At 39.7% G+C, this 26638-nt stretch overlaps 1 protein-coding gene and 1 long non-coding RNA gene across 2 annotated transcripts; both read right to left on the bottom strand.

Moving 5' to 3' along the window:
- Positions 1–756: 756 nt before the first annotated feature.
- Positions 757–3859, bottom strand: LOC143482340 (uncharacterized). Its single transcript, XM_076980685.1, has 4 exons — positions 3817–3859; positions 3184–3258; positions 1128–2680; positions 757–760 (listed from the first exon to the last, which is right to left on the bottom strand). Exons 3-4 carry the CDS (start codon positions 2651–2653, stop codon positions 757–759), a joined length of 1530 nt encoding a protein of 509 aa, XP_076836800.1. The 5' UTR covers positions 2654–2680; positions 3184–3258; positions 3817–3859.
- An 86-nt stretch (positions 3860–3945) lies between these two features.
- LOC143481778 (uncharacterized) lies at positions 3946–5406 on the bottom strand. Its single transcript, XR_013122072.1, has 4 exons — positions 5260–5406; positions 4721–4775; positions 4288–4374; positions 3946–3982 (listed from the first exon to the last, which is right to left on the bottom strand). It is a non-coding gene; the product is annotated as an uncharacterized LOC143481778 (long non-coding RNA).
- Between the last annotated feature and the right edge of the window lie 21232 nt (positions 5407–26638).

Raw genomic sequence — 26638 nt, forward strand, 5'->3', positions numbered from 1 at the left:
ATGCTCAACTGATTTTCAAGTTATTCCACTGTTTGCATAATGACACATTCCATACATGAAAAAATTGACAGTATATATTCAATTCAAACACAGACCTTTCAAAACCAAACACGTTTGAGCATATCAGCATATTTAAACCCCACCACCCCCACCCCACTTTTCAGTCCTCCACACTGGATCTTGGCGGTATACATGCATAGAGGCTAGGATATCGTGGCAGATCAATTAGCAAGCATTTTCTTTTAAACATTGTCACATGAAATATCTGTTTCCTGACCCGCAACACTCTCTTCAGACCAACTACATTTTCAGTATTAATCAATGTATTGTGTGATCTATCATACTCTCTTCCAAGAGCAAAGCATTTTCTGTTGCCTTGTTGCTCTACTATGATGTAGTAGTAAACAGAGATTATGTGTCCATTTTCCAGCAAAACAGTGAAGCTGTTCCTTTTCACTACTCTGGTGAATTCTTGTGAGTAATACAGTTGTCCATTGACTAGAATTCTACTGAATATTTTCACGACTGTATCCACTGTGACTAAAAGTTGCTCTCTCATGGCCAGTAACTCTTCACTAGTAAGTTTTCGAGAATAATGCAAACCAAGGGTAAGAACCTGATCTGCTACTCTTTCAAACTGCCTCAGTCTTTTTTGACCACTTAAGTGGTTATACAGCTGGATGCATTCAGGCACTGCATTTCTCAGTGCATCATTTCTCAAAAGAGGCAATACTTGTCTATAAGTGAATTCTTTCATTATCTGTAAAGGAACACACTGAGTGCCATGAAACATTTTTAGTAATACCCCATTAAATGACTCAAAAATATATCCTGAATGTGCCCACAAAGGCCCCCAATTCTTTACAGATTCAGGTAAATGAAGACATAAATGTACATTAAATGACACATTCTGCTTTCCATACAGTGTTTCAAATTGTTTGACAAAATCTACAACCAAATTTTCACATCTTTTTAACTCCTCTGTTGTAATGATGTCCTTGCACAGTAAGAACATGAATGTGCCAAGAAGTAACCAGTGTTGATAAAATATCTGGGGCAGAATTCCTTTTAGCACAAATATACTATAAAACAGTAACCAGTTCTGCCATTCACTAGCCTTCGAAAACCTTCTTTGCTGAAGAGATCGAGGGACTCTTGTCACATTGCAAGGAGGCTTAATTAGTAAGAGTTGTTCATCAAGTTCATTCACTCGGTTACCAATGTAGTATGGTTTCTCGTGGTTTTCACTGTCCAGCCACATGCTTGCCATTTGACGAACTAAACCAAGATGTACATTGTGCATATGGTCAGGAGGCATACTAGTTATGATGTCAAAGTGTGGGATGTTTATAAGACATGTGGGCCCTTTAACACCTCTCACAGATTTTGTGGTGCGCAGAGCCTCCTTTGCATCTCTTATGGTTGAAGTGTGGTCCCTTTTTGGAACATCTTTGTATGGGTATGCCCTGACAGTACCATTTCCCTTTTGAACTTGTTCACCAGGATGTAGACAGAGGCTGCACCCATATTGACCATTAAACTGTGTCATGTTTTGTAGTATGGGCCTGGCAACTGAATCACACATCATAAGAGCTGCCACAACTCTACATTGTTCCTCAGTGCTGTTTGTTTTTAGCTTAAAGCCCACAGTTGACAACTTCTGACACTCCAGAGTGAAAGGTTTTAAAAATGTATTAACATTTGGCTTTTTACTGCCAAACCACAAGCCAAAAAGCAAAACGTTTTCTTTGCGCACAGGGTAAGGAAGCTCGTTTACAATCCCTTGTAATGGCCAAATACTATACAGTGATGATTTAAACACAGGCACACCATCACAGTTGAGTGTTAAGGAGTATCCATGAGGACCATCAAGCGGGCCTCCTTCTTTGTTCAGATTATGGTAGAGTTTACCACTACATATGTCATCATAATTTTCAGAACTGAATGTGTCATTTCCTAACTTGAGACAACATGCAATATCCTGTCTTTGAAGAAGATGTTCCAACTGTGTTTGGATTGGTAAGTATATGAAGAAGTTTCCATTCTTTAGTGAACTGTCTTTATCCCACATTGTGCTGCAGACTGTACACTGCCCTTCACTAACTTTGTCACCGATGTAATACTCACAGTTTGGACAGTATATGTGACACTGTAGGTGACCCTGTATTGGCTTAAGCACTTTTAAGAACAGATGCTTTGAGGTTGACATTATGTTTTCTGGACAGTGGATATTAATCAAATCTAGAAGATCAGAAAGGGCCACACCAGTGAGTGCGTGTCTTAAAACAAATGACATTATAAGTAAAAAACTCTGAGCTTTGGTTAGTCGTGAACCAGTGTAAAGTGGCTCTTCATTTAACTGAGGAAACTTTTCATTACTATCTTCTCCCTCATTTACTGACTCGTTAGGACTGCTTTCATATACAGGGGAAAATTGTTCTCCACTGCCAAGAATGGATTCAGAGTCAGACTCAATAAAAGACTGCATTGGTTCCAACATACTCATACCGACACTGTCATCCAAGTCATCAGGATTGAAGTCACTTAATGACTCTGATAATGGGCTCGAATTTGGTCGATCACTGAAGTGAAGATCACACTCCATAGAACATTCATCCTCAAACAAGAGTGGGGATGTAGGATACCTGGACATAGAATCACCACAGTCAGCCTGCAGGATCTGGAATAAGGAACAAAAAAAGAAGTTTCTGATTATAACAAATAAAATAATAGAAATGTATTAAACATAGACCCAAAAATAGTTACACATATCCCAGCAAACATTTTACAAATAAACTGATTTTGTACACCTGTTGTAACCTCCAGTATAATAATTTCAGAGGAACTATCTGATTTTTGAGATGCACAAGAACTAATACCAAATTAGAAACAAAAAGCAGAAAGCTTGTGATATATAGCATCTATGAACTAATACATTCATATATAGTATATTTACAGTTGTGTGTTGAGCATTGTGAGTATCTTCATAGATGTTTTCAATGTTATGGTCAGAACTATGGCACATCAAGTTCTGTTTTGTGAGAACAATGACGACATTTTTAATCATTTTCAAACTATGCAGCTTCAAATCATTGCACACATTAATACAAGAAAACAAGGCTTTTGTTTTGCCTTTAACAAAGCATACCTTGATAATGTACACACATGATAACTGATACCTACAGATGCTTCCTCTCCTGAAAGACAGCACTGTCCACTGATAGGAGTCCAAGCTTCAGAGAGTTCATCAGCTGTTTTCTAAAAAATAATTAAAAACATATGTGCCACATAGACTACAAAACAATGATACAATGAAAAGATGACCCTGGCACACAAATTTTAGTAGAGATCTCGATGTTCCCAAAAGTACCAAGGTGCTGCTGAATTACAGGGACATGTGTATGAAATTATGCACACGACTTAAGATATTTTCTATTTGACATAATGCTGCAGCCAAAAAAAAAAGGCATCTTGACTTTGAATGTTTCACTTAATGTAAGCGTGATGCAAACAGTAGATACACAATATGAATTTGACGTTCATGTACAATATAGACCAAATGTTTTTGATCATTATGAATTTACTTGATGGGAAATGTAAGGTAAAGTTTGCGTGCAAGGGGGTTAAACCAGGCAGTCAAAAGGCTAACGGTTAGAGATGAGATTAAGAGTTAAAGTTACATAAATAAAGCAGTTTGGTTAAGTTTAAGGTAACAACCAATTCACCTCACGTGACATTTCAATGATTCGGTTCGTAATCTGTGGTTATGCTTTTTTTTGTTTTGTTTTTTTAAGTTGAAAAGCTCATTGCACTTACGCTAACGTAACCACCACTGTGTGCATCTTCAGAGCCACTGTCAGAGTCGCATTCAGAGGAATTTACAGAACTTAAAGAGACTTCCACTCCTTACAGAGACTTCCACTCCTGACAAACTCTGTTGTTTACTGAGAGGAGACCAATCTTCAGAATTGTCATAAGTTACCTATAAAACAGATAACTAAATAAATTCCCATACATTCTACTAACCAAACTGTATGTGTCCAAAGTTAACATGTAACAGGGTTACCTCTTAAGATATTTTTAAGACAAAACCTAACACAAAAAAATGGGCATTTAAAAATTATTTGAGAAAAATATCAATGTCCTGACTAAATTAACATATTTAAGTGCACTCAGTGAAATATTAATAAAACACAGAAACACATAGGGAAGACATTATTGATGTATTATTGATCAAAATGGATCATCACTATCTTGGAAATAAGAAATAAAGCAGTTCAAGCTTACATTGACTTCATCTGTAGTTCCCGACAGACTTTGTGTAGACTGTCCACTTAGGGGGCTCCAGACACCAGGACTGTCATGGGCTGCTGGCTAATTATCAAAAAAAAAATTACAAGAACAAACCTCTCATATCCAAAACACTTTCTATGTAAAGAGTGTACCAGATTTAGCAAAAAACAACATTTCCATCGTCTCCAGACTAAAAATTAATATTGCAAGATCACTCACAATCCAATAGCTATGTATATTTCAAGGTATTGATAAATACTTCTGCTGCAGGAGAGGTGTCTGGCAAGACTGAGTGATGAAAAGTGTTTTCTCAATATTTTTCAAAGTAGCTGGCTACTGACACAATGGTCAAATGGCACAAGTAACTTCCAAAAGGTCTACGAAAAGGTTTAACTTTATATTAACATATTTTAAGTTCATGACTCACCAGGTCCTGGACTGACTGATGAATCTCAATGTTGTTGGCCTCTATCAATGCTTTCCTGTGATTAAAGAAAAAAATTATATATATATATATATATATATATATATATATATATATATATATCTACGTTATTCATTCATTATCTTAACCACTTATTCCCGGTTTCTAGGGTCCCAGTGCATAGCCAGTTTGCAAGGCAGGAACAACCCTAGGCACAAATCTATCGTATGGCACACACACTCACTGCACTTTATCAGTCTAAGGAGTTTAGCCAAAAGGTTCAAGTTACATACACAAAGCAGTTGTTAAAGCTTAAATAACAAAAAATAAATGATCTCAGATTACGGCCAGGTTTAAGTACCTCATACAATCCCATTTATAAAAAATGCAAACTATCCATCTACCTTCATCTACCTGTCGGAAAATCAGCTGAATGGAGCTGGCGAGTCACCATGAACTCACCCTGAAACTCATCTGTAACCTACCGCTAGTATAGAATCACGACACAAGTTACTCGGCCATGATGAAGCAAAAAAACTAACCTTAATTTCCATCGTTTTGTTCTTGCTGGAATCTCCGTGTCTTCTGAACCCAGGAGAATATATTTCCTCTTCAATCGGTCCATTTTTCCATCTGTGTCACATGTGAGCATCGAGTCGAGCGGGACAGCAGCACCCGCGATTTCTGGATCAGCGCGCCGTGATTGGATCGCGGAACCGGAAGATTTCAGAGATACGAGTAACTAGCCAATCACAGTTCAGTAGGACAGGGCGACGTTTACGTAACGGACGTGGAGGGAAAAGGACGGTTGAAATTGTAGATGTGCAACTCAAGTTTGGATAAAATACGTAAAATGTCCAGCTATCGGTATGCCCTTGTTTCATGGACTAATGGACCAGACAAAGATGCGATTAGCATCGTACCAACAAAGTGGATAATCGACTTTGACCCAACAGATACATCTAGAACAGGTATCACCAAATGGCGGACCGCGGTCCGGATCCGGACCCGAACGCCGTCCTGTCCGGACCCAATCACATTCCTGATTAACTGGATACGGACCCAAATGCCAAAAATTTTTAACGGGAGACTATATTTTAAACCGGAGAATTTATTTTCAGACGAGTGTTACGTTCACCAGCCATTTGAGTGTTACGTTCGCCACCACACGTTCGCCCCCCCCCCCCCGCTCAACAACTTTCGTTCGCCACCGCGGACCCGGACCTAAGGTCTGAGCTATCTGCCAAAAATGGACCGCGGAAAGATTTAATTGATTACCCCTGATCTAGAACATATCTAGTTGAATGTCGGATGACTAACACTAAGAGGCCTGTCAACGGATGGCAAGTTGAACATGCAGTGGTGCTAAAATTAGCAGGTAAGTTCAACTATTGATTTTAACAATAGTGTAAAATATTAACAAAAATTAGCAAACCCACATGCTGCTAATAAGGAAGTATTGAAATATATCGCCAAGAAATATATATTCATTGGAAGAAATATATATTCCAAGAAGTTGTTGCTTCTTGGAAAATATGCTAACTACACCACTCAAGGTGCACATCAGGTTATGTATCCCACGAAGCAATTGTTAGCAATAACGACCAACTGAATGAATGAATGAATGAATGAATGTTCCATTTATATAACTATAACTATGAGGTATGTTAACTGGATTTACAGAGCTGCTTTTAAAATAAATCAATAATGGGTCACATTTTTCAGTTTTTAAATTATTGTTTTAATACATGTATTGGTTGGCATCTTTGTGCCATTAAAATTCGATATTTCGACATTAATGTAGAAAAAGAGTCTACACTGAAATCTGCTGAACGAGAACTTTTCAAAGAGGACATCCCAAAAGACCACAAGAGATCCAGGAAACCCAATCGCCAGTTCTGTGATGAAGATGATGCTTCAAACTGTGAAATTCCAAAAAAGGTAATTTAACAGATTAGGTGGTGAATGGATTGCAGTTTGATGCAACCAATGTCTACTCTAGCATCTATACAGGCAACTGCCTTCTTATTTAAACTTAGTACTGCTTTGACACACATTTTTTGTTCTTTTTATTGTCAGAGTTTTGTAACATGGTTACTTATATACTGTATTAGGAATTGCAATTTGCGAATGACTTGAAAGCTGGAAATGATATCAAATTAAGAGTGTTTATGTATTGATTCATCCATAATCAAAACCCTTTACCTTATAGAAAAAAACCAAACTTGCAGCACGGAGGCAGGCAGAGGAAAACATTATTTCTGAAAACAACCAACTTACCCCAGAAATCCAGAGTCCAGCAGAAGGGTCAAGCAATGAAAATGCTGAGCAAATCAGAGACCTCCAGAACCAGGTCAAGGCTTTGCAGAAGGAAAATACCAGACTGCGCCACATGGTAGTTAAAGGCAAGTATTTATTTCATATTAAATGCTAATGAGTATCTTTGCATTTTAAATTTAATTCATAGTGGTGTTTCATTTTACATGTAATATATTAGTTATAATAGATATATTACCTAACTGCTCATTAAGAATTCATTACTGATTTAGTAATTGAGTACCCGGAGTAAACTCAGGTGGACGACATGCAGTCTCCACACAGAAAGTAAATCTTGAAACTTGAAAAGGACCCAGACCACTCCACCCAAGGATTCTTGCAGTGATACACTGAGCTACCCCACATTCATTTTCTTATTAAAATTATTTTACAGAAATTCCATCTTTGTTAGTGGACATTAAAAAGGTTCTCGCCAATAGTAATCCCACCAAAGATGTTACTGTCTGTGAAGATGAAAATGAGGGTGAAACTACATCTTGTACACCTTCAGAAGTAAGCATTTTTGCAGTTGCTACGTTTAGAGTTGAAAACATACCATAACATATTCTGTTGCTTGTGGTGATTTTCTTTGTTTTTTGTTTTGTTTTTTACAATTAATAAGGTGAAACTGGGGAAAGATGACACCACTACTGTCTCAGCTCATTGTTGGGAGACTGCAAAATCCCAACCTACAGCCAGTGGGATGGCACGAGTGCTGCTGTTGGGCCTCTTTAGTGTTGATGTTCTCCTAAAATCCAATCTGACCGGAGGGATCAACAAAGTCGATCCCACTGCACAACGACGACAGCCTCTCGATGGGAAAAAACTGCAAGCTTTACTTGGTAAAATATCCATTTTTTTTCAGATTTGGTGCCAGAATTTCCAGTTTTATTTGTCACAATTATAACAAAGGAGGAGCTTTTAGGACACATGTATGTACCATATAGATTATGCTAATACATTAAAGTAAAACACTAGCTCATTAAAATATTGTTTGACTACCATAGCCAGCAGCATATGCAGTCACATTGGCATAAACCATAGCTAAATATTGCAGGACCTCTTTAAAAAAAAAAAAAGCATAACCACAGATTACATACCGAATCATTGAAGTTGTCACATGTGAAATAATGCAGGATGCAGAGATGAGTGATCCTATAAATGTTTATTTGAACGAATAACGTAGCTCCTTGGCATATGTCTGACATGTAAGGGACTCACAAAGACAAGCACAGGACAATACTAACTCACGCCATATATACTTAATTTAACACATAACGAGCACCGCATATAACATTTTATACTGATGAGATGGGTGAACACATACACAACCACACCCACAGGACGTACATATATGGACACAGACTACACATGCACATACCCAAAGGGAAGGGTCCAGGTGCTGTAACATGACAGAAATATAATAGGCTATAAGAATTTGTGTGTAAGAAGTGTAAGAATTTTGATATCTCATGGTCTGAAATTGATTAGCACAGTGGTTCCCAAAGTGGGGGGCGCGCCCCCTAGGTGGGGCGCGGAGCTATTGCAGGGGGGGCGCGGAGCTTGAAAGTAAAACGTGCACATGTGTCAATATTAGGGATGCACCGATTCCGATATTAATATCTGAAAAAATTCTAGATCGGGTATCGGGGACAATGTGACCGATTCATAAAAACAGATCTATTCAGTCTAATTCTATGCTTGTATTGCTTGCTTTTCGGAGTTAGTTCAACCTAATACTCGCGCTGGTGGTATTCCACTTATTCCGTTGATTTGCTGGTTGACCAAAATAAACCTGGGCTCCAGCAATACTTCACTGTTCATACATGAACTGGTGAGTTGTCCAAAGCTCATTTAATGCGTTACTTACAGAAATAAAATAAAGAGCAGTGGTCTGACTCGGTCTACGACAGAAAGCTAAAAAAACAATATTCCATACGCGCGCTCAACTCGCTCCCTTAAAGAGACAGTACACATATTTCTGGCCGTTACATGCTTTGTGCTCTGCGTGATGTCTGCGCTTGCAAACTAGCCGCATATGTATTGCTGTTTCTCTTATTTCATCTCCTTATTTGTTTTAAATTATATTTAGAATTCTTGAACCATTTAAAAGGTTTCTTGCAGTTTATTTTTTCACGTTTGACCAAAGTTGTGAACCTATTGTTTTTGTAAGTTTCAGGTTCTTTGGTATTATTTATTTTACATTCAATGTTATATTCATAATTGCACTGACTGAACAAATGCAAGTTGTGTTGTTTTTACATGTTTTATGTGTGTTTAAGTGTGCTATACTGGTGCAGAGTTTTCAATAAACTTGTAATTCAGTATGTCTGTGTTTAAAAAAAAAATGCTTTAAGTCGATTCAGCACAGTTTTACTCTATCAGATCGGTATCGGCAGAGGCGGTCTTTGCATAGAGGCATGGCTAGGCAACTGCCTTGGGCCCCTCCCACTGCAGCCCACTGTAGGGGCCCCCTGATTAGCTGACTTATTTTTCGCATATTAATGTTGATGGGCCCCCTACCTAATTTCGCCTTGAGCCCCCAAATTGCTAAGTCCGCCACTGGGTATCGGATCAGTATCGGCCGATACGAAGCCTCAGATATCTGAATCGGTATCAGAAGTGAAAAACGTGAATCGGTGCATCCCTAGTCAATATGGGGGGGGGGGGGCACAAAAATATTCTCATCTACTAAAGGGGGGCACGGCAGAAAAAGTTTGGGAACCACTGGATTAGCACATGAATGCATCCCAAATGAATCAGGCCAAATTTGGTGGCACCACCCTCAGGCCAAAATATACAAACTCTGTCCTTCCATTATTTGCATTACAAACCAGTTCATTTAAAATATTATAAATGACACGTTAAGGACCCCGGCCCCTCCCTTTTGGGCTTGTGTTTACGTTGTCCACGTGTATCATCTGCGTCTGTGGATCTTCGTGGTTATGGTTATGTCTTGTGAATATCCGTCTCACCTGTGGCTCGTCTCGTAATCACATGGGGCTCATGTGGTTTGTCTATTTAATGTGCGCTCGCGCAGTGTCCTGTGCTCGTCGTTGTCTAAGTCTGCACGTTGTGTGTAAAGGTCTATGTGTTGCCCGTGCACTTATTGCGCTACATTTGTGAGAAATAAACAGTGACCGTGAGAAATACCAGCAGACTCGTGTCTCGTCCATCAGCCGCCTCCCGTGTCACAATGAATGTACTTATATTTCATGCTGTATTTTGTGAATGTCTAATTATTTGTTATTGTTGTGTTTCACAGATGCTGTTGTAAACCAGCATCCAGGGGCCAAGATCTCAGATCTTAGAAAATCAATCAACACAAGAATTTGTGAGTTAAGGCACCAGGTGAAGAGAAAGAACAGTATGGACAATGTTAAATAAGATAACTGACGGTGTTTCACAAATTGATGTGTTTCACAAGGTGGACTTAAATTTTCACGACTGATTATCTTGAATGGCTAAAGGTGAATGGCTAAAGTCCAAGCAATTACTAAATTTCACAATGGTTCTGAGATGCACTTTATTGTTTATAACTGTGTGTTATAACATTTTGTGTGAAATGTTTTTTTTTTCCAAAGCAAAATAAAAAAAAAATTTGATTACCCCTTAGTGTGTGGTAATATATGTTAGCTATATGGTAAATTTTGTGTGTGTGTGTGTGTGTGTGTGTGTGTGTGTGTGTGTGTGTGTGTGTGTGAAATGTTTTATTAATTATAATATGAAATATATTAAGATATATGAGTAAATATATTTTATGTATTCTACATCATATATCTTATTATATTTAATATTATATTGATTAATACATTTCATTTTATATATATATATATATATATATATATATATATATATATATATATATATATATATAATGAAATGTATTATTAAATATAATATGAAATATATTAAGATATATGAGTAAATATATTTTACATCATATAAAATATATGAAAAGCGGCAATTCCTTATGTATTTTTAAATATATTGTAATATATTGATTATTATATAACATAATATATAAGTCTGTATATTTCCAATACATTTTGGTAATAAAAATTATCTGCTTTTTATCAGTTAATTATTAATTAGTATCACTTAGTGTAGCCAAGAGGAATATTAAATTTGTTAAATCTTTTCAATTAGCCAGTAAATCAGAACACAAAATAATTTAATATATTGACAGGTAATATATAGGGAAATATATATTCTTTGCGTAAGGGCTTGCTCTTTGTACATTTCTTATACTACCTCTATCTATCTATCTATCTATCTATCTATCTATATTTGTGTTAGAAGCATTTGTGTTTCTGCTTGTTTGTGATCTAAACAGCAGGCTTGAATCTTGCTCTTTGTACATTTCTTATACTACCTCTATCTATCTATCTATCTATCTATCTATCTATCTATATTTGTGTTAGAAGCATTTGGTAGAAGCATTTGTGTTTCTGCTTGTTTGTGATCTGTGATCAGAGACTTTCTGGGTGAGGCTGCTGCCTCAGTCTTGCTCTGTGAATTAACATAATAAAGGGTGATGTTTGGCTTTGCTAATTGCTGGCAAGAAGGAGAAGAAGGAGGGGTGATGTCCTCAGAATCCTGAATTCTCAGGAGCTCTAGTGTTAACGACTTATGAGTCCTCTGGAGTAGTCTTAACTTTTCGGGAGAGTAAGAGTGATTCTTATACTTGAGAGTTTTGATAACTGGCACTTACACTTAACTCTGTGAGTAGGAGCAAATCTAAGAATTTTTCAGCACTTAAGTCCAAAATTCCACTCTAAGAAGTTTGATAAATACGGGCCCAGAACTCTTAGATAGCCTCTCTCCCAAGCTCAGGAGATCATAAAGTCAGAGTTCTAAGCTAGGGGACATAAGCACCATTGTGAATGTTGATCCTTGGGAACTTGTTGCTGTGTAAAGAATCAGTCTTTAAATTTACATGCAACCAAAGAGATGTGAGTCAGTTTCTCAGTTCAGTGGGAAAGGGTTTCATTTTGGGTGTCTCAGTGAAATGGCGTTTAGCTGTCTCCACTACACAATTGTCTCCTGATAGCCATGCTTATTTAGATAAGGGGTCTCAAGATGAGTCTCTGGAGCATCACGCATATCAAAGACCGAATGTTTTTAGGATCACTGACACACATCAAAGACAGTGGAGGAGCAAATGTTTTTTTGCTGATAAAAAATCAACTAATTTAAATTAGAGGCACTCTCAGGTTGGGGCTGGGACACAACTCATACTTCAAAAGACCATATGATTTTGGATAGCACACACACCTAGGCACATGCTCACACACATAGACACACACACATAGGCATGAGCCCTCACTCACACACACACTTAGGCACATGCCCTCACACACACACACACACACACCTGGACGGACACACACACACACACACACACACACGCATCAAAAACAGTGGATTTAGAGACTGATAAAAAACAACTATCTGGTTACAGACACAGGATGATCCCTAATACACTAGATTGGTGGGGGTCAATTGTTTAGGGGGTCTATCCACGCTCTTACCTATCACGCACAAACATAGTTTAAATCACAATGGAGACGGTGATCTCCCCATTCACACCCCCTCCTTGCCACGCTGTCCCACTCAGACACTCTGGCACCCACACAGGCCCTCACACACACACACACACACATAGACACACATATTCCTTCAAAGAGGAGCATTTAGGGATTCCTGATAATAATCTAAACAATTACAATTAGATCTCATGCCCACAATGTACAGAGTACGATAAGGGGGAGGGGTCATAAAATTTATTGGGGGCTATAAGTTTTATTGGGGGGCAATAAACCTGTCAAGACGGCTTTGATATCTAAGTTACATGTACCCATTCCTACTTTATAAATATATACCATGTAAAAACGCCATATTTTAAAATATATCACCCCTCTTTCTCTTCTTCTGTCTCGATGAGCAGCGGTTCTTACTCCTGCGCCTACATGAATTAGTACTGGCATCCGATTTAGATGCCGCGCATTTTTTAATCTGGGGGGCGTGTCGTCGACCAGGAGGTCTTTTTCTCTTCTAAAGAGATGCGAGTCCTGACTAGGGGGGCGTGTCTGATTGTTCATGACGTTAGAAACTACATCACCCACAATGCCTTTCGTCGCGGTTTTAAGGTGGGGTTTTGCAATATCAAAACCGCGTTTAATAATCTGTAATGCTCTTCTGAATAATCCTCTAAACAGGCCCCCCAGCCCTTGCCCATACATGACAGGGGTACCTGTATATCCTGGTAGTCCACTGCCCGCCTGCTGAGCATAATAATCGATATAGCTTTGCACGTCAGCGTAGCCATTATCGTACATTCTCACAGACCAAAAGAATGTTTAACAGGTCGAAAATGAAGTTTAACTACAAACTTCCCGTATCTGAACGTTTTGATCGTTTTTAACTTCAACAATTATGTCGCTTATGAGGTGTTTGCTGACAGCTACGTAGTGTGGCCTGTCAAACGTGAATGTGACAATCTCGTTATTCTCACCGGTTCTATGAACCATTCTCAGAAGAGGCACGAAGCCATCACCCACTCTCTGGTATTGTACCACATCTGAATACACAAATAGACTGTACAACCCTGCGCGAATATCTGCAGGAAATGGAGCTTCAGGTTTTTGAAAAGATAACGCGGCGTCGTCACCCATACCTAACATTCGTGCCAGTTTACCGGCAGTATTAATAAAATATGGTTTATCATTAGCCATAGTTATTTTGCTCCTCATTGAACTACATTTTAAAACCACAGCTGTCGTGTTTCTTCATACAGTGGGTTGCAAAAGTATTCATACCCCTTGAACTTTTCCATATTTTGTCACATTACAACCACAAACATATTAAATTCCAGTGAAATATATTTGTGAAAGACCAACACAAAGTGGTATACAATTGTGAAGTGGAAGGAAAATTATACATGAATCAACATTTTTTTTTTACAAATAAAAAACTGAAAAGTGCGATGTGCAAAATTATTCAGCCCCCCTGAGTCAATACTTTGTGGAGCCACTTTTTGCTGCAACAGCTGCAAGTCTTTTAGGGTATGTCTCCACCAGCTTTGCACATCTAGTGACTGAAATTCTTGGCCATTCCTCCTTGCAAAACAGCTCATGCTCAGTCAGATTGGATGGAGAGCGTTTGTGAACAGCAGTTTTGAGATCTTGCCACAAATTCTCAATTGGGTTTAGGTCTGGACTTTGACTGGGCCATTCCAACACATGAATATTATTTTTTTTAAACCACTCCATTGTAGCTCTGGCTTTATGTTAAGGGTCGTTGTCCTGCTGGAAGGTGAACCTCCGCCCCAGTCTCAAATCTGTTGCTGACTCCAACAGGTTTTCTTCCAAGATTGCCCTGTATTTGGCTCCATCCATCTTCCCATCAACTTTGACCAACTCAAAGAGAAAAGAGGGGGAGAGAAAGTAAAAAGGGAAAAGACAGAAGAGCAGAAAAAACAGCTCAAATGATTCACCAACTGCTGCTACTAAATGAAGAGCAGAAAGTAAGACATACAGCACAAATGACTGATGTGTGTGTGAGTGTGTGTGTTTATGTAAGTGCAACATAGGATAAATGTACAGAATGTACTTATTAGCAAGGCCCCAGAGGCCAGAGGCAGGCAGAGAAAGACCAGGGAACCCCACCCGCCCACGGCCCCTCCAGGATCATGTCCAAAGCCTGCTGTGTACTGGAAACCTTTGCTATCCTTGCTTCTCAGTCAACAGAGTAAGTGAAATGTGTGGTGACATGAATTTTCATCCACATGTAGGTGGCTACAGTCATCTTTCTCTTTATTATAAAACTGACACAGACATTATTTGAACTATAATTCCAAAACATCTCAAGTCTGCCTCCTTTGTACTAATTTTGGATTTTTTTCTCACTGCAAAAGGTGACATGATTATTGGTCAAAATAGCTAAAGTTCAGATTTCTCTGAAAGGGTCTTTTCTTCTCCGTCTGAGTCAATGGATCAACATAGCTCACACTATCACCCATCCCCCCGTCTACCTAGAAGTGGCTGCATGACAAAGGATGGCCTCATGGTCTCATGATCCAAAATACCTCAGCACTGGCTTTTGGCAAGCTCAGGTAGAAATGTAGTAATGTTAGTAATGTTTTTCTTCTAAAAAAGATAAGTGGGTTCAAAATAACAATTTTTGAAAAAAATTACCAAATTAATTGTGTTGATCCACTTCAAAAAAGGTCATGCAAAAGTGTGTAAGCTGGTCCTGAGTGTGTCTATCCATCCCCCAGCTGCATTGTTGTGCAGGGGACATGCATAAGGTGAGAGAGGCAGTCAGAGGGCCTGGCTGAGAGCAGAAGCTACAGAGGACATGATGTAAGTTTAGAAATATATACAATAAAGTTGAAATGTTCTCAACAGAGCACTCACATACAATTATCCACTCAGTCTGCCACTCCCTCATTTGGGGAGAAAGCTACACTATTGTGGCTATGCCCCACTTTAGACAATTTAGACCATTTTTAATCACGGAGGGGTCTGAAATTTTCGTCTTAGGTGCATGTCCTCACTGTATTGGAATATTTTATTGTCTGAGTGAAAGAGAAACAAAATGGGGTCACTAAAGTGGGAATAGCCACAATACTGTAGCTTTCTCCCCAAATGAGGCACTGGCAGACTGGGTAGATAGTTGTATGTGAATGCTCTGATGAGAACACTCATGAACAATTGTGCAAATGTGAGATGTGTCGACTGCTACAGATACACGTGTGGCAAATGTACCAGGGAGATACCCTGGCAGTGCCAGGCATGTTCTGACAGACTGCTGAGTGACTGCTGAAGTGCTAGTCACACAAGAAGGACATGCCACACACACACACACACACACACACACACACACACACACACACACAGCCCTGCACTGCAGCCTATTGTAAATATGTGTGGAATTGTTTTTTTCCTTGTATTTTTTGTATAATTTTATGGCAATAATAAAAAGCATGGAACATAAAAAAGCATGGAAACATAACAGTTGTTCTTTTGTATGTTTCTCATGCTGAAATTTCAGTCCTCCTGACTTAGACACAAATGCTTCTGGTCATTACTCACATGTACCTGGCTATAAAATTTCTAATTTTCTATTTAAAATATTAAAAAATAATTTATTGTTTGTGCTTTGTTGCTCAGATAAAACTAAACTATATACAATATATATATATAACCTTTATATTATAAAATACAACAAACTGAATAGAACTAACTAAATGGCTAAACTCAATGAAAAACAACAATTAGTTGTAAGCTGAAGCATGCCCCCTCCTGTGGTGCGCCAGTAATGGCCTGATTTACAAAACAAAAGTGCCTGCTCGCAGCTGATAATAGGGTGTTAGCTAAAATCCTTCAGCTCTCTCGACCCTTCTCTGGGTTCCGATGGTAGAAGTGTTGAAAGACCCTTCTCTGGGACTTCTAGTGTTAAACATGGTGCTTATCTCAGTCATGGTGCTTATCTAAATAGACAATGACCACAAGGTTACCAAAATCATTCATTTATTGAAACACACACGTAGAAAATACACATTTAAAAAACACACATCATTGCATTTTTCTGGTTGGAATAACATTAGCGGCTATGGGCAGAGAGATCCAAACGTGGTTACCCGGCGTATTCAGAGTCTCGTGAACCCGCCAAAAGTCAGTTAATAGTAACAGTTAACACACACACACACACACACACACACACACACCTAGGCACGTGCGCACACACACGCACACACATCATAGAGGTGGATTTAGAGACTGATAAAAAAACTATTTGGTTACAGACACTCACAGGATGATCCCAAATACACTACATGGCGATCAAAGACACTAGATTGGTGGGGGTCAATTGTTTAGGGGGGCTATCCACGCTCTTACCTACCACGCACAAACATAGTTTAAATCACAATGGAGACTGTGATTCCCCCCCCCCCCCCCCCCCCTTTCACACCCCCACCTTGGCACGCGGCCCACTCAGACGCTCCGGCACCCACACAGGCCCTCACTCACACACACACACACACACACACACACACATTACTTCAAAGAGGAGCATTTAGGGACTCCTGATAATAATCTAAACAATTACAATTAGATCTCATGCTCACAATGTACTGAGGTGTATTCTTCTTCTCTAGCAATGCTGTGATGATGAATGAAGAAGTCTCCGCCGACACTGTCTTAGTTGTCAATAATAAGTTTATTATAAAAAAAGAACAGCATCAAATCAAGCACCATGGTCTTGCTTGAGAGAGGTCTCGGGCCAATTGTGAATCTCCTCTCTCGAACACTGCATGTCCACTCATATTTATACACAAGTTAAACAAAGAAGTCGTAGAGTCCCTCACATCTGTAAACCATCATACATATTGATAAAGAAAGACGAGTAGGGTGAGAAGGGCCTCAATACTTAGTCTAAACAGAGACAGGAAAAGGGTCCACCAGACCTTTAACCCCTGGATTAGGGTCCCTTTTCACCCAAACCAAACCCATATGTAAACCACATTCTTCAACCTCTTTGTCCTGCTCAACTGACCATAAGCAAGAAGAGAAATGAATTTTAGACCAGTTACAATTTGAACTTAAACACTACATAATGTATTACATAGGCACAGACACTACATATTTCCCCCCTTCGAGACTACGCAGAGTCTCGAAAAACAAGAAAATTTCATATTTGTTACATGTCATATACATTTTTGTACCAATCACATTATAACAGCTCCTCCTACAGTGCTTCCTACAGCACACTTAACAATACAACATCTTTGTGGAGTGTAAGAGCAAAAAACCTGTCAGGCAGAAATCTTTCTTGAAATGTCCATCAAACAATCTAGACAGGAAAATTCTCTTACGGCCCCTCTGCCTAGGCGACCACATAAAGTACTCCAACCAATTTGAAAAAGGAAGATATTTCAAGCAAATGAAGTAGTTATATAGCTTAACAAATACATATAGAAACCTCAGAAAATAAAGTCAAAATGTTCAAATCCAGGCTGGTCGACCCATCGGACCTGAAATTCGAACCTTTCCTTACCTAGTTACCCCTTTCCCTAGCATCGAAGAAAAAACAAAACACCTGAGGTCCCACATGTACTCATCCAACTAACAGAAACATCATCCTATATCACCATCAACCATCATATTTGCTCATACAATACATTCAAAACACATGATTATACTTTATTCAGATTAATATTATCACACAATCTACTAGTATGCAGATGTATATACGAAGGAAACCATATTGATGTGTCACTCTGCAGCTCCTCAGCAGCTTGACTCTCAGTGTAGTGTCGACAGCCTGTGGACTCTGGACACCATCTCTCAACATCCTTGGTCAGAGTCCTTCTATATTGTCCATTTTTAAGCTCCTGAACCCCTCATAGCAGCCTTCCCCACTATTTGTTCTGGAGGGGAAGAAAAAACACCAACCAGTATCTTTGCAAAAACAACAGACGTATGTGAATTAAACATCAAACACAGACTTAATCCTATATGGAATGCAAAATTCACCATATCATACTTTCACACTCCAAATTATAAGTCACCTGTTCCATTTCCCCCCTACACACACTCACACACTCTATTGTACTAAAAACTACTAGAATACTAAAAAACAAAAGCACATGTCAATACAATAAATGTGAATAAATATCAAAATGGATACTTTTCCACTAATTCACCTTCTATCACCACCTCCTCGTCATCACCTATATCAGACCTCTGCAACAACGGCATCTGAACTGAATCTCCAGGCATCACAACTCCAACCCATCTCAATATCATAGCCTTCGCAAAGGTCAACACCAGCGTACAACCACAAAACATCACAAACAATGATAGGAGAACCGCTATCAAAATCTGAACCATCGCTGCTCCCATTGATCCTAATCTCTCTCGCAACCAGGCATTCGCAGACCATCCAGCTCCTTCAGATGGACCAAACGCATCCCTAATGTTCTTCAATGCATCAATAACACTAGTCATATTATCAGAATTATCAGGAATCAAAGTATAACAGGCATCTCCAGTTAAGTTCAAAGCTACACACAAACCTCCCTGTTTGGCCAAAAGATAATCTAGAGCCATGTCATGCTTCAGTAACGTCAGACGGTGACTCCTCTGAGTATTTGTCAAATGATCAAAACCCTTTATAGTTTCATCTGCAAAACCCTGAAGGGTATAAGTAATATTATCAATATGATCTGCCAGAAATGTTACACCATACCATGGAAACAAACCTATACCCCACTTCTCTCCTAGACTTATCCTCCAATGGAAGGACTCCACCTCGTGAAATTGTGCTAGTTCTCTTCTTGGCCTATCTCCAGAAACAGCATCAGAGTGAACCTCATCAGATCTATTCCCTCTCTGAACAGAGAAAACCTCATACGGAAGCTTTAAAGTTGCCATGTAACAGCATCCTGTCCATCCATGCGGCAAAAATATATATGCCTTATCACCACAAATCCACCAAATATCTCTGAAATTTCCTATGGTCACATTTACAGGCAAAACTTGATTCTTTACCATTAATGTCATACCCCGTCTATGATGTGGAACCTGAAAAGTTACTTTATGCAACTCATCTTTTGTCTTTCGTTTATAATTACTCAAATCCATCATATAATTATCACAGTCTGATATGCCCATAAACCTTCCCGGTATGTTATGCGTAGCATTAGAACAAAAACAGTCTTCAGCCGCTACCTGTTGCACATCCATAGCATCAGGAACCGCTGTCATCACACTATCATCCTCATCAAACCAATTCACATATGGCAACTCTTCCAGCCAAGAGCAATCATACCTAGGCTTAAACAAATACTTAGACAATGCCAGCATAGTAACTGTAGATGAACGTTGTTGAACTAACAACCATGATAGCGCAAAAAAACTGACACTCAGCAAGTAGCGGTTCTGGTACTGTCTCTAAGATTGAAGGCCATGTGCTTGGCGTTGGCACTTTCACCACACATGGACATTTCAATCTCCTTACTGATTTTACAGAATGAGTTAATTGCTGAAACCACAAGTTCCTACCTGCCCATTTGTCTGCAATTTGTAACACTGAAGAATCAAATCCAAAAGCCTTCCACTTAGCCTCTCTCCTCTGTACTGTACGATACTGCTCAACCCAATCTAAATCGAGTGACTCATCTTCTATGTCTAAATAAGCTTCCTGAGTTGAAATAGACAAATCAACACCAACTTCTTCTACATTACGGTCTCCAATGTCAGAAACATCTGTAACATTATTCTCTAACATAGACATCCGAGTCTCATTTACTTCCAATATCACATTTGGAGTCTGTGTCACATTTACAAACTTAGTAGGCAACATGAATGTTATTGCTGCCTTTATAATAGCACTCATCCCTTTTATAATCATAGCTAAAGTAGGAGTCTGAATCGATGTATTAAAACTCCTCGTTGCTTCTGGAGCTAAAGTAGTATGCTTCAGTGTAGTATTCAATACTTCAGTAGTTGCTGTAGTTAAATTTAACCCATTTTTACTCACATTCGCCTCTAGTAGCAAAAGAGTAGCATTACTTAGAGTTACATCTACTCTAGTCTTCGTAGCGTTTTGGTTTGACCTTTTTCCGAATTGGTCTTGGACTTCGTAATCTAACTGAATCTCTGACTTCACATTCTGCTGAGATTGGCTCTGCTGCTTCTGGGACATATTGGACATCGACATGACTAAATCTTCTTTCTTGTCCATCAGCTGCAGAGTCACCTCTGGCATCATCAGAAAAATGCTCAGAATCACCAACATTGTCCATGCTCCGGACAATTTCTTCATCTGGAATTTCTTCCACATTTTCTGCTGGCTCTCCTGAGCCTTCAACGTCTCCATTCTGTAAGTGTGGCACCTCGTCACTTGGCGCTTTAACACAATGTGACAAATGATACCAAGTTGGAGACCCCTTCACTTGGACTGCAGTTCCAGTACTGCGAACTAGGGATGTCCCGATCCAGCTTTTGAACTTCCGATACAGATATTTATTTGCACTTCTGATCCGATACCGATATCGGCCGATACCGATACCGGCCTATCCGAGCATGTATTAAAGTTTAAAGTTATTTAGCCAACTTACTTTGTTGTCAAACTCATGTTGAAAAGCGTTTTACTCTTGATAACAAGTAGCCAGCTGAATTAGGTTTGTTTGAATAATACACAATGGTTGGTAAGGAGAAACTGACCTGTTTATTTAGCAATTAATAAACTCAAAATAGTTTATATATTAAATAACAAACAGAAATAGCATCAGTAAACCAAGGATTAAAAAGACACAAGTGCAAATAATATTGTAAATTATATTAAAAAAGCAAAACACACAACCTGAGTGGAAAATAGTCTATTAACAAATAGTCTATTAACATTAACATCCATCAGTGCTCTTGAACATGTGTAAACCAAAGCTTAAAAAAAATCCGTGCACATATCGTAAACTAAATAAAAGCAAAATGCCTTCTACTCCACACTTTGCTGCTCCATCCCCATCTATACACTCCCTTCAATTCAAACGTTTCTGCCAGTGTTAGTTGTGTAGGACCTTTCTTTTTGTCTTCGGTTTTCTTTAGAAACTCGTCGTGTTGTTTATGGTGGTATTTCGCTAAATGCTTGATTAGATTGGTTGTATTAAAAGTTCTTACAGCTTTACCACCACGCTTAACTTTACTGTGGCATATGTTGCACTCTACCTCTTCGTCTTTGTCATCCTTTAAGGTAAAATAATCCCACACAACTGACATTTTTACTGATTTTACTGAACATTTTTACATTTACTGATAACTTCAAATTTACACGGCGGTCCTAACGGTTAGGAGATGCCGCGGAGCTAAATTGGAGAGACGCTATACTCGTGTGCTGAAGGTGTGCTGGAAAATGCGGACCGGATTTTACTCTCACTGGCAAAACCACAGCAAAAACGGGAATGGATTATCTAAATGGGTGCGCTGGAAAACCCGGATCGGACTTTAAAAAAAACTGGATCGGGAGTCTGGATCGGCATTTTCTCGTGCCTGCCGATCCGATACCGATCCGCATTTTTTGCTAATATCGGCGACCGATCCGATCCAAATATCGGATCGGGACAACCCTACTGCGAACAACTTCAAATGGACCTTCACGCCGTTCGTTATACCACTTTCTTCTGAACACCTTCACAAATACCTTGTCTCCAGGTTGCACTGTACTCCTCTTTTGCTCATCAAGCCTCTCTTGCACCTCCTCTTTCCTTTGCCTGTCAGAAACGTACGCAGATATTCTTTTATGCAAATCAGCCATATATGTAACATATGCTCTCATTTCATCTTCCAGGAGAGACAAACTTGGACCTTTCCCACTTGTACGCAAACAAGGCGTCGGCATTCACCTTCCTGTAACCAACTCATGCGGTGTCATATGCAAATCACGCAGCTCACTCGAGCGACACACCATCAGTGCCAACGGAAGCGCCGCTATCCAATTTAAACCAGTGTGCTGACAGATCTTAAGAATACGATTTTTCAACACACCATTCATCTTCTCACAAATGCCTTGACTTTGCGGATGATAAACTGCACCAAGACGCTGTTTAATTCCCAATTTTTGCAAAATCAATTTCACCGTCTTATCCACAAACTCCTTTCCGTTATCTGAGGATATCCGATCTGGAAGTCCCCATCTGCTTATAACCTCTCTACACAAAAATTTTGCAACCGACTACGCATTCTTTCGCTTAGTTGGACAAGCCTCAGGCCACCTTGAGAATCTGTCCACAACAACCAGCATATATCTCTTCCCTTCAACTGGCTTTATCATGTTGACAAAATCCACAACTAACTCACGCATAGGACCTCTTGGAGTTGGAATGTAACCAGGAGGAACTATCACACCCCTCCGAACATTATTCTTCAATCTGTTCAAGCAGACATGGAGCCCAAAAACCATACTCCTTTGTAATCTTTCTTCTAACTTCCCCCCTTGCAACATGGGCCAACCCATGAGCCTCTTGAATCATCAAACCCAACAAATCTGGAGGTGCTATTATCAGCCCTTCATGGTTTCTCCAAAGACCAGTAGAGTCTTGTGTAGCTCCTCTATCTTGCCACAACTGCTTGTCTATTGTAGGAGCAGCTTCCTGCATTAAAATCACATCCTTAAGTGTAATGTTCTCCTCCAAGTCTACCTCATGAGTGACTAGAAAAACTTTAACCAATTTATCTGCTCCTGTAATTGCCTTTGCAGCTTCATCAGCTGCCTTATTCCCTTGTGTGATCTTAGATGCATCTATTCTATGTGCTGCACATTTAGCTATTGCTATTTCTTTAGGCTTCATCATAGCATGCAACAACTTCATTATCTGAGTATGATGTTGTATTGGAGAACCATCCGTTTTCTTAAACTCTCTGTTTTTCCACACGGATCCAAACAAATGACACACATTATGTGCATAGGCAGAGTCAGTATATATTGTCACTCGCTTACCTTCTGCCAACAAACATGCTTCTGTTAACCCCACAAGTTCAGCAAGCTGTGCAGATGCAGGCTGTGGAACTATTCCAGCTTTCTCAACAACAAACCCAGCTCCTTGGGCTTTCACTATTGCATAACCAGCACTCAGTTTATCTCCTACACGATAACAAGACCCATCAGTCCAATACTCTAGATCTGCCTCATGCAATGGGAGGGCTTGCAGATCCGATCTAAGTCTTGAGTATTTCTCTGCTTCATGAACACAATCATGCGGCTCACCATCTTCAGGAGTCGGCAAGTTTTCTGCTGGATTCACCGTGACACATCTTGCTAGTGTGACATTTTCCTGCTCTAAAAGCCTATGATAGTCTCTAAGTCTAGACATAGTCAATGTATATTTGCCATAATTCAAAAGATTTCTAATGCTATGGTGGGTAAGAATTGTCACCGGATATCCCATTGTGACAGATGATGCCTTATCATACATCAAAGACACTCCCACCAGTGCTCTGTAGCATAGAGGTAGCCCCAACTCTACTTCTGAAAAACCAGTGGAATAGTAAGCAATAGGCTGCGGGCTTGTTCCTGTACCTGTTGGCTGACAAAGAACTGCACAGGCGTATTTGCCCCCAGTAGAAGTAGACACATACAACAAAAAGTTCTTAGAGTAATCTGGAAGTGCTAGTGCTGGAGCCTCTTGTAGCCTCTGTTTGATTGTCTCAAACGCCAAAAGGCCATCCTGTGTCCAGGTAAGATTACAATGTAGTTGAGCATTCCCAGTATCTTTGATCATAGCTCTCAATGGCCCTGTTAGACTAGCATAATCCTCCACCCATGCTGAGGAATAGCCAGCAATACCAAGGAAAGTCATCATCTCTCTGACTGTTCTGGGCTTAGGAGCCTCACGAATAGCTTTTAAATGATTATCTGAAATACTTCTATGTCCCTGTGTTATTGTCTGACCCAAATAGACTACTTGCTCCTGACAATACTGCAGCTTCTTCTGAGAAGCCTTGTGGCCTTTTTCTGCCAATATCTGTAACAACCTAATTGAGTCCTTATGACATGTCTCCTCATCTGGTGAACAAATAACAATGTCATCCATATACTGAATAACAGTGCTCTGTAAGAGCTGATCTATCCCAGCCAAATCATCCTTTAACACTTTATTAAAAATATGAGGACTATGTTTAAAACCCTGTGGTAATCTCTTATACTCATAGAACTGCCCATTATATGTGAACCCAAACAATCCTTGACTCTCTCCACTAAGTGGAACACTAAAAAATGCACCACATAGATCTAAAACTGTAAAACACTTAGCATCTGGAGGGATTTGGGCTAACAAAGTATGTGGATCTGGCACTTCTGCTGGATAATCAGCTACCACTTCATTTACTGCTCTCAAATCATGTACCAGACAATAAGAACCATCCGGCTTCTTCACAGGCAGCAAAGGCGTATTACTCTGAGGGTTCTGTGTTATCTTCAAAACTCCTGCTTTCAAAAGTCCTTCAATTTGTGGTCCAATTCCTAGAATTGCCTCTTCTTTCAGTGGATACTGATTCTTCCAAGGAGGTCTAGCTCCTGGTCGGAGCTCAACTTTCACTGGTTGGGCTGACTTCACAAAGCCAATATCAGTACTATGCTGAGACCACAGACATTCTGGCACCTGTTGCAGCATCTCCTCTCTTTTGGAGTTTGAGTCCAATTGAGCACTACAAATTGACTCATGTGTCATCTGTACAGCTTGTGGCTGTCCGTGTCCTTGAGCAGTGATCATAATCTTAATAAGTCGCTGATCCTCACTCCTCCAGATTACAGGATTTTCTTTCAGAGGTACAAAGACAGCTTTCTCTGCTTCTGCCATCATTTCTCCTACATGCTTCTGCTCATATTCTTCAGACACCAATAGTGTTACATGTGGCACACTCTTCTCTACTTTAAATTCGTCCTGCAAATATTCATCTTTGTCTATTTTCATAGCTGCTCCTTGTGGTCCCAAAATAATGCAGCACGAACGAAGTTGAACTTGCTTTGGTTGATGACTTAACCATTGATTGAGCAGCATTCTTGAAATACTTGAGCGTACAGTGAAATGGATATTCTGGAAGCTTTGCATCAGGCATGTTGGCTACAATAAACTTTTCCCACAGATTAGCGGGCTCTAAAAAATCTGCACTAAGGTCTCCAATCCAAAATACTGAAGAAACTTCAGTTTCCGTTTTCATCAACAGTTGGTGAACTATTTCATTTGGCACTTCCACTAGACAGCCGTCTGGTGTGCATTTTATTGTACAGTTCAATCTGCACAAAGCATCTCTTCCCAGGAGTGCAATAGGCGTATGCTCTGAAACCAGTATAGGTATCTTTGTCTTCAAATTTTTATAGCAGAGCTCAATTGGTTCCGTGAGAGGAATCAGCTGTTTCACTCCCTCAAACCCGATTGTCCGAATCCATTGACCAGACATGGGGAGATGTATAGCATCTTCAGGTCGAATACAGGTGAAAGCAGCTCCGCTATCCGCCATTTCCAATGGTCGATTATTTACTTTCACTTCTATTGTTGGATCTCTCTCCGGCCCTGATGCTACCAGCTGACACCCCCCTTTCGGATTCTCTGGGCACCTCTAGAATCCTAATTCCGGACCCCTATAAGGGTTTACCGGTCCCCTAAATGGCCTTGGCTGGCCTCTGAATCCTCCTCTAAAATTTCCTCTGAAGTTTCCTCCTGGTCTGTTGCACTCACGGGCAAAGTGGCCAAACTGTCCACAATTATAGCATACATCTAACTGTTGAGAATTTGGATCGAACCTTCCTCCTCTTCCTCTTCCAAGGTTTCCTCGACCTCTTCCTCTCCAGGCCTGCACTGGACTATACCCTGGCTGTGGGTAAGGAACAACAGGAACCCTTGGTGATGGCTGGAGCACTTGAGTTTGAACCTGGTTTGGCTGCTGCTGTGACTGTGGTTGATTAATTGGAGGCTGACTTTGTATAACCAGAGCCTGCTTCTTCTCCTTCTTCTTGTTATCCAGCAGCTGTATTTGATTAAGTTTTCTTAGAATCTCTCGATCTTGTTCTTTCTGGTCATGGTCTTTCTTCCTGTATAGC

The sequence above is a fragment of the Brachyhypopomus gauderio genome, chromosome 18, assembly GCF_052324685.1.
Source record: "Brachyhypopomus gauderio isolate BG-103 chromosome 18, BGAUD_0.2, whole genome shotgun sequence".
Taxonomy (NCBI): domain Eukaryota; kingdom Metazoa; phylum Chordata; class Actinopteri; order Gymnotiformes; family Hypopomidae; genus Brachyhypopomus; species Brachyhypopomus gauderio.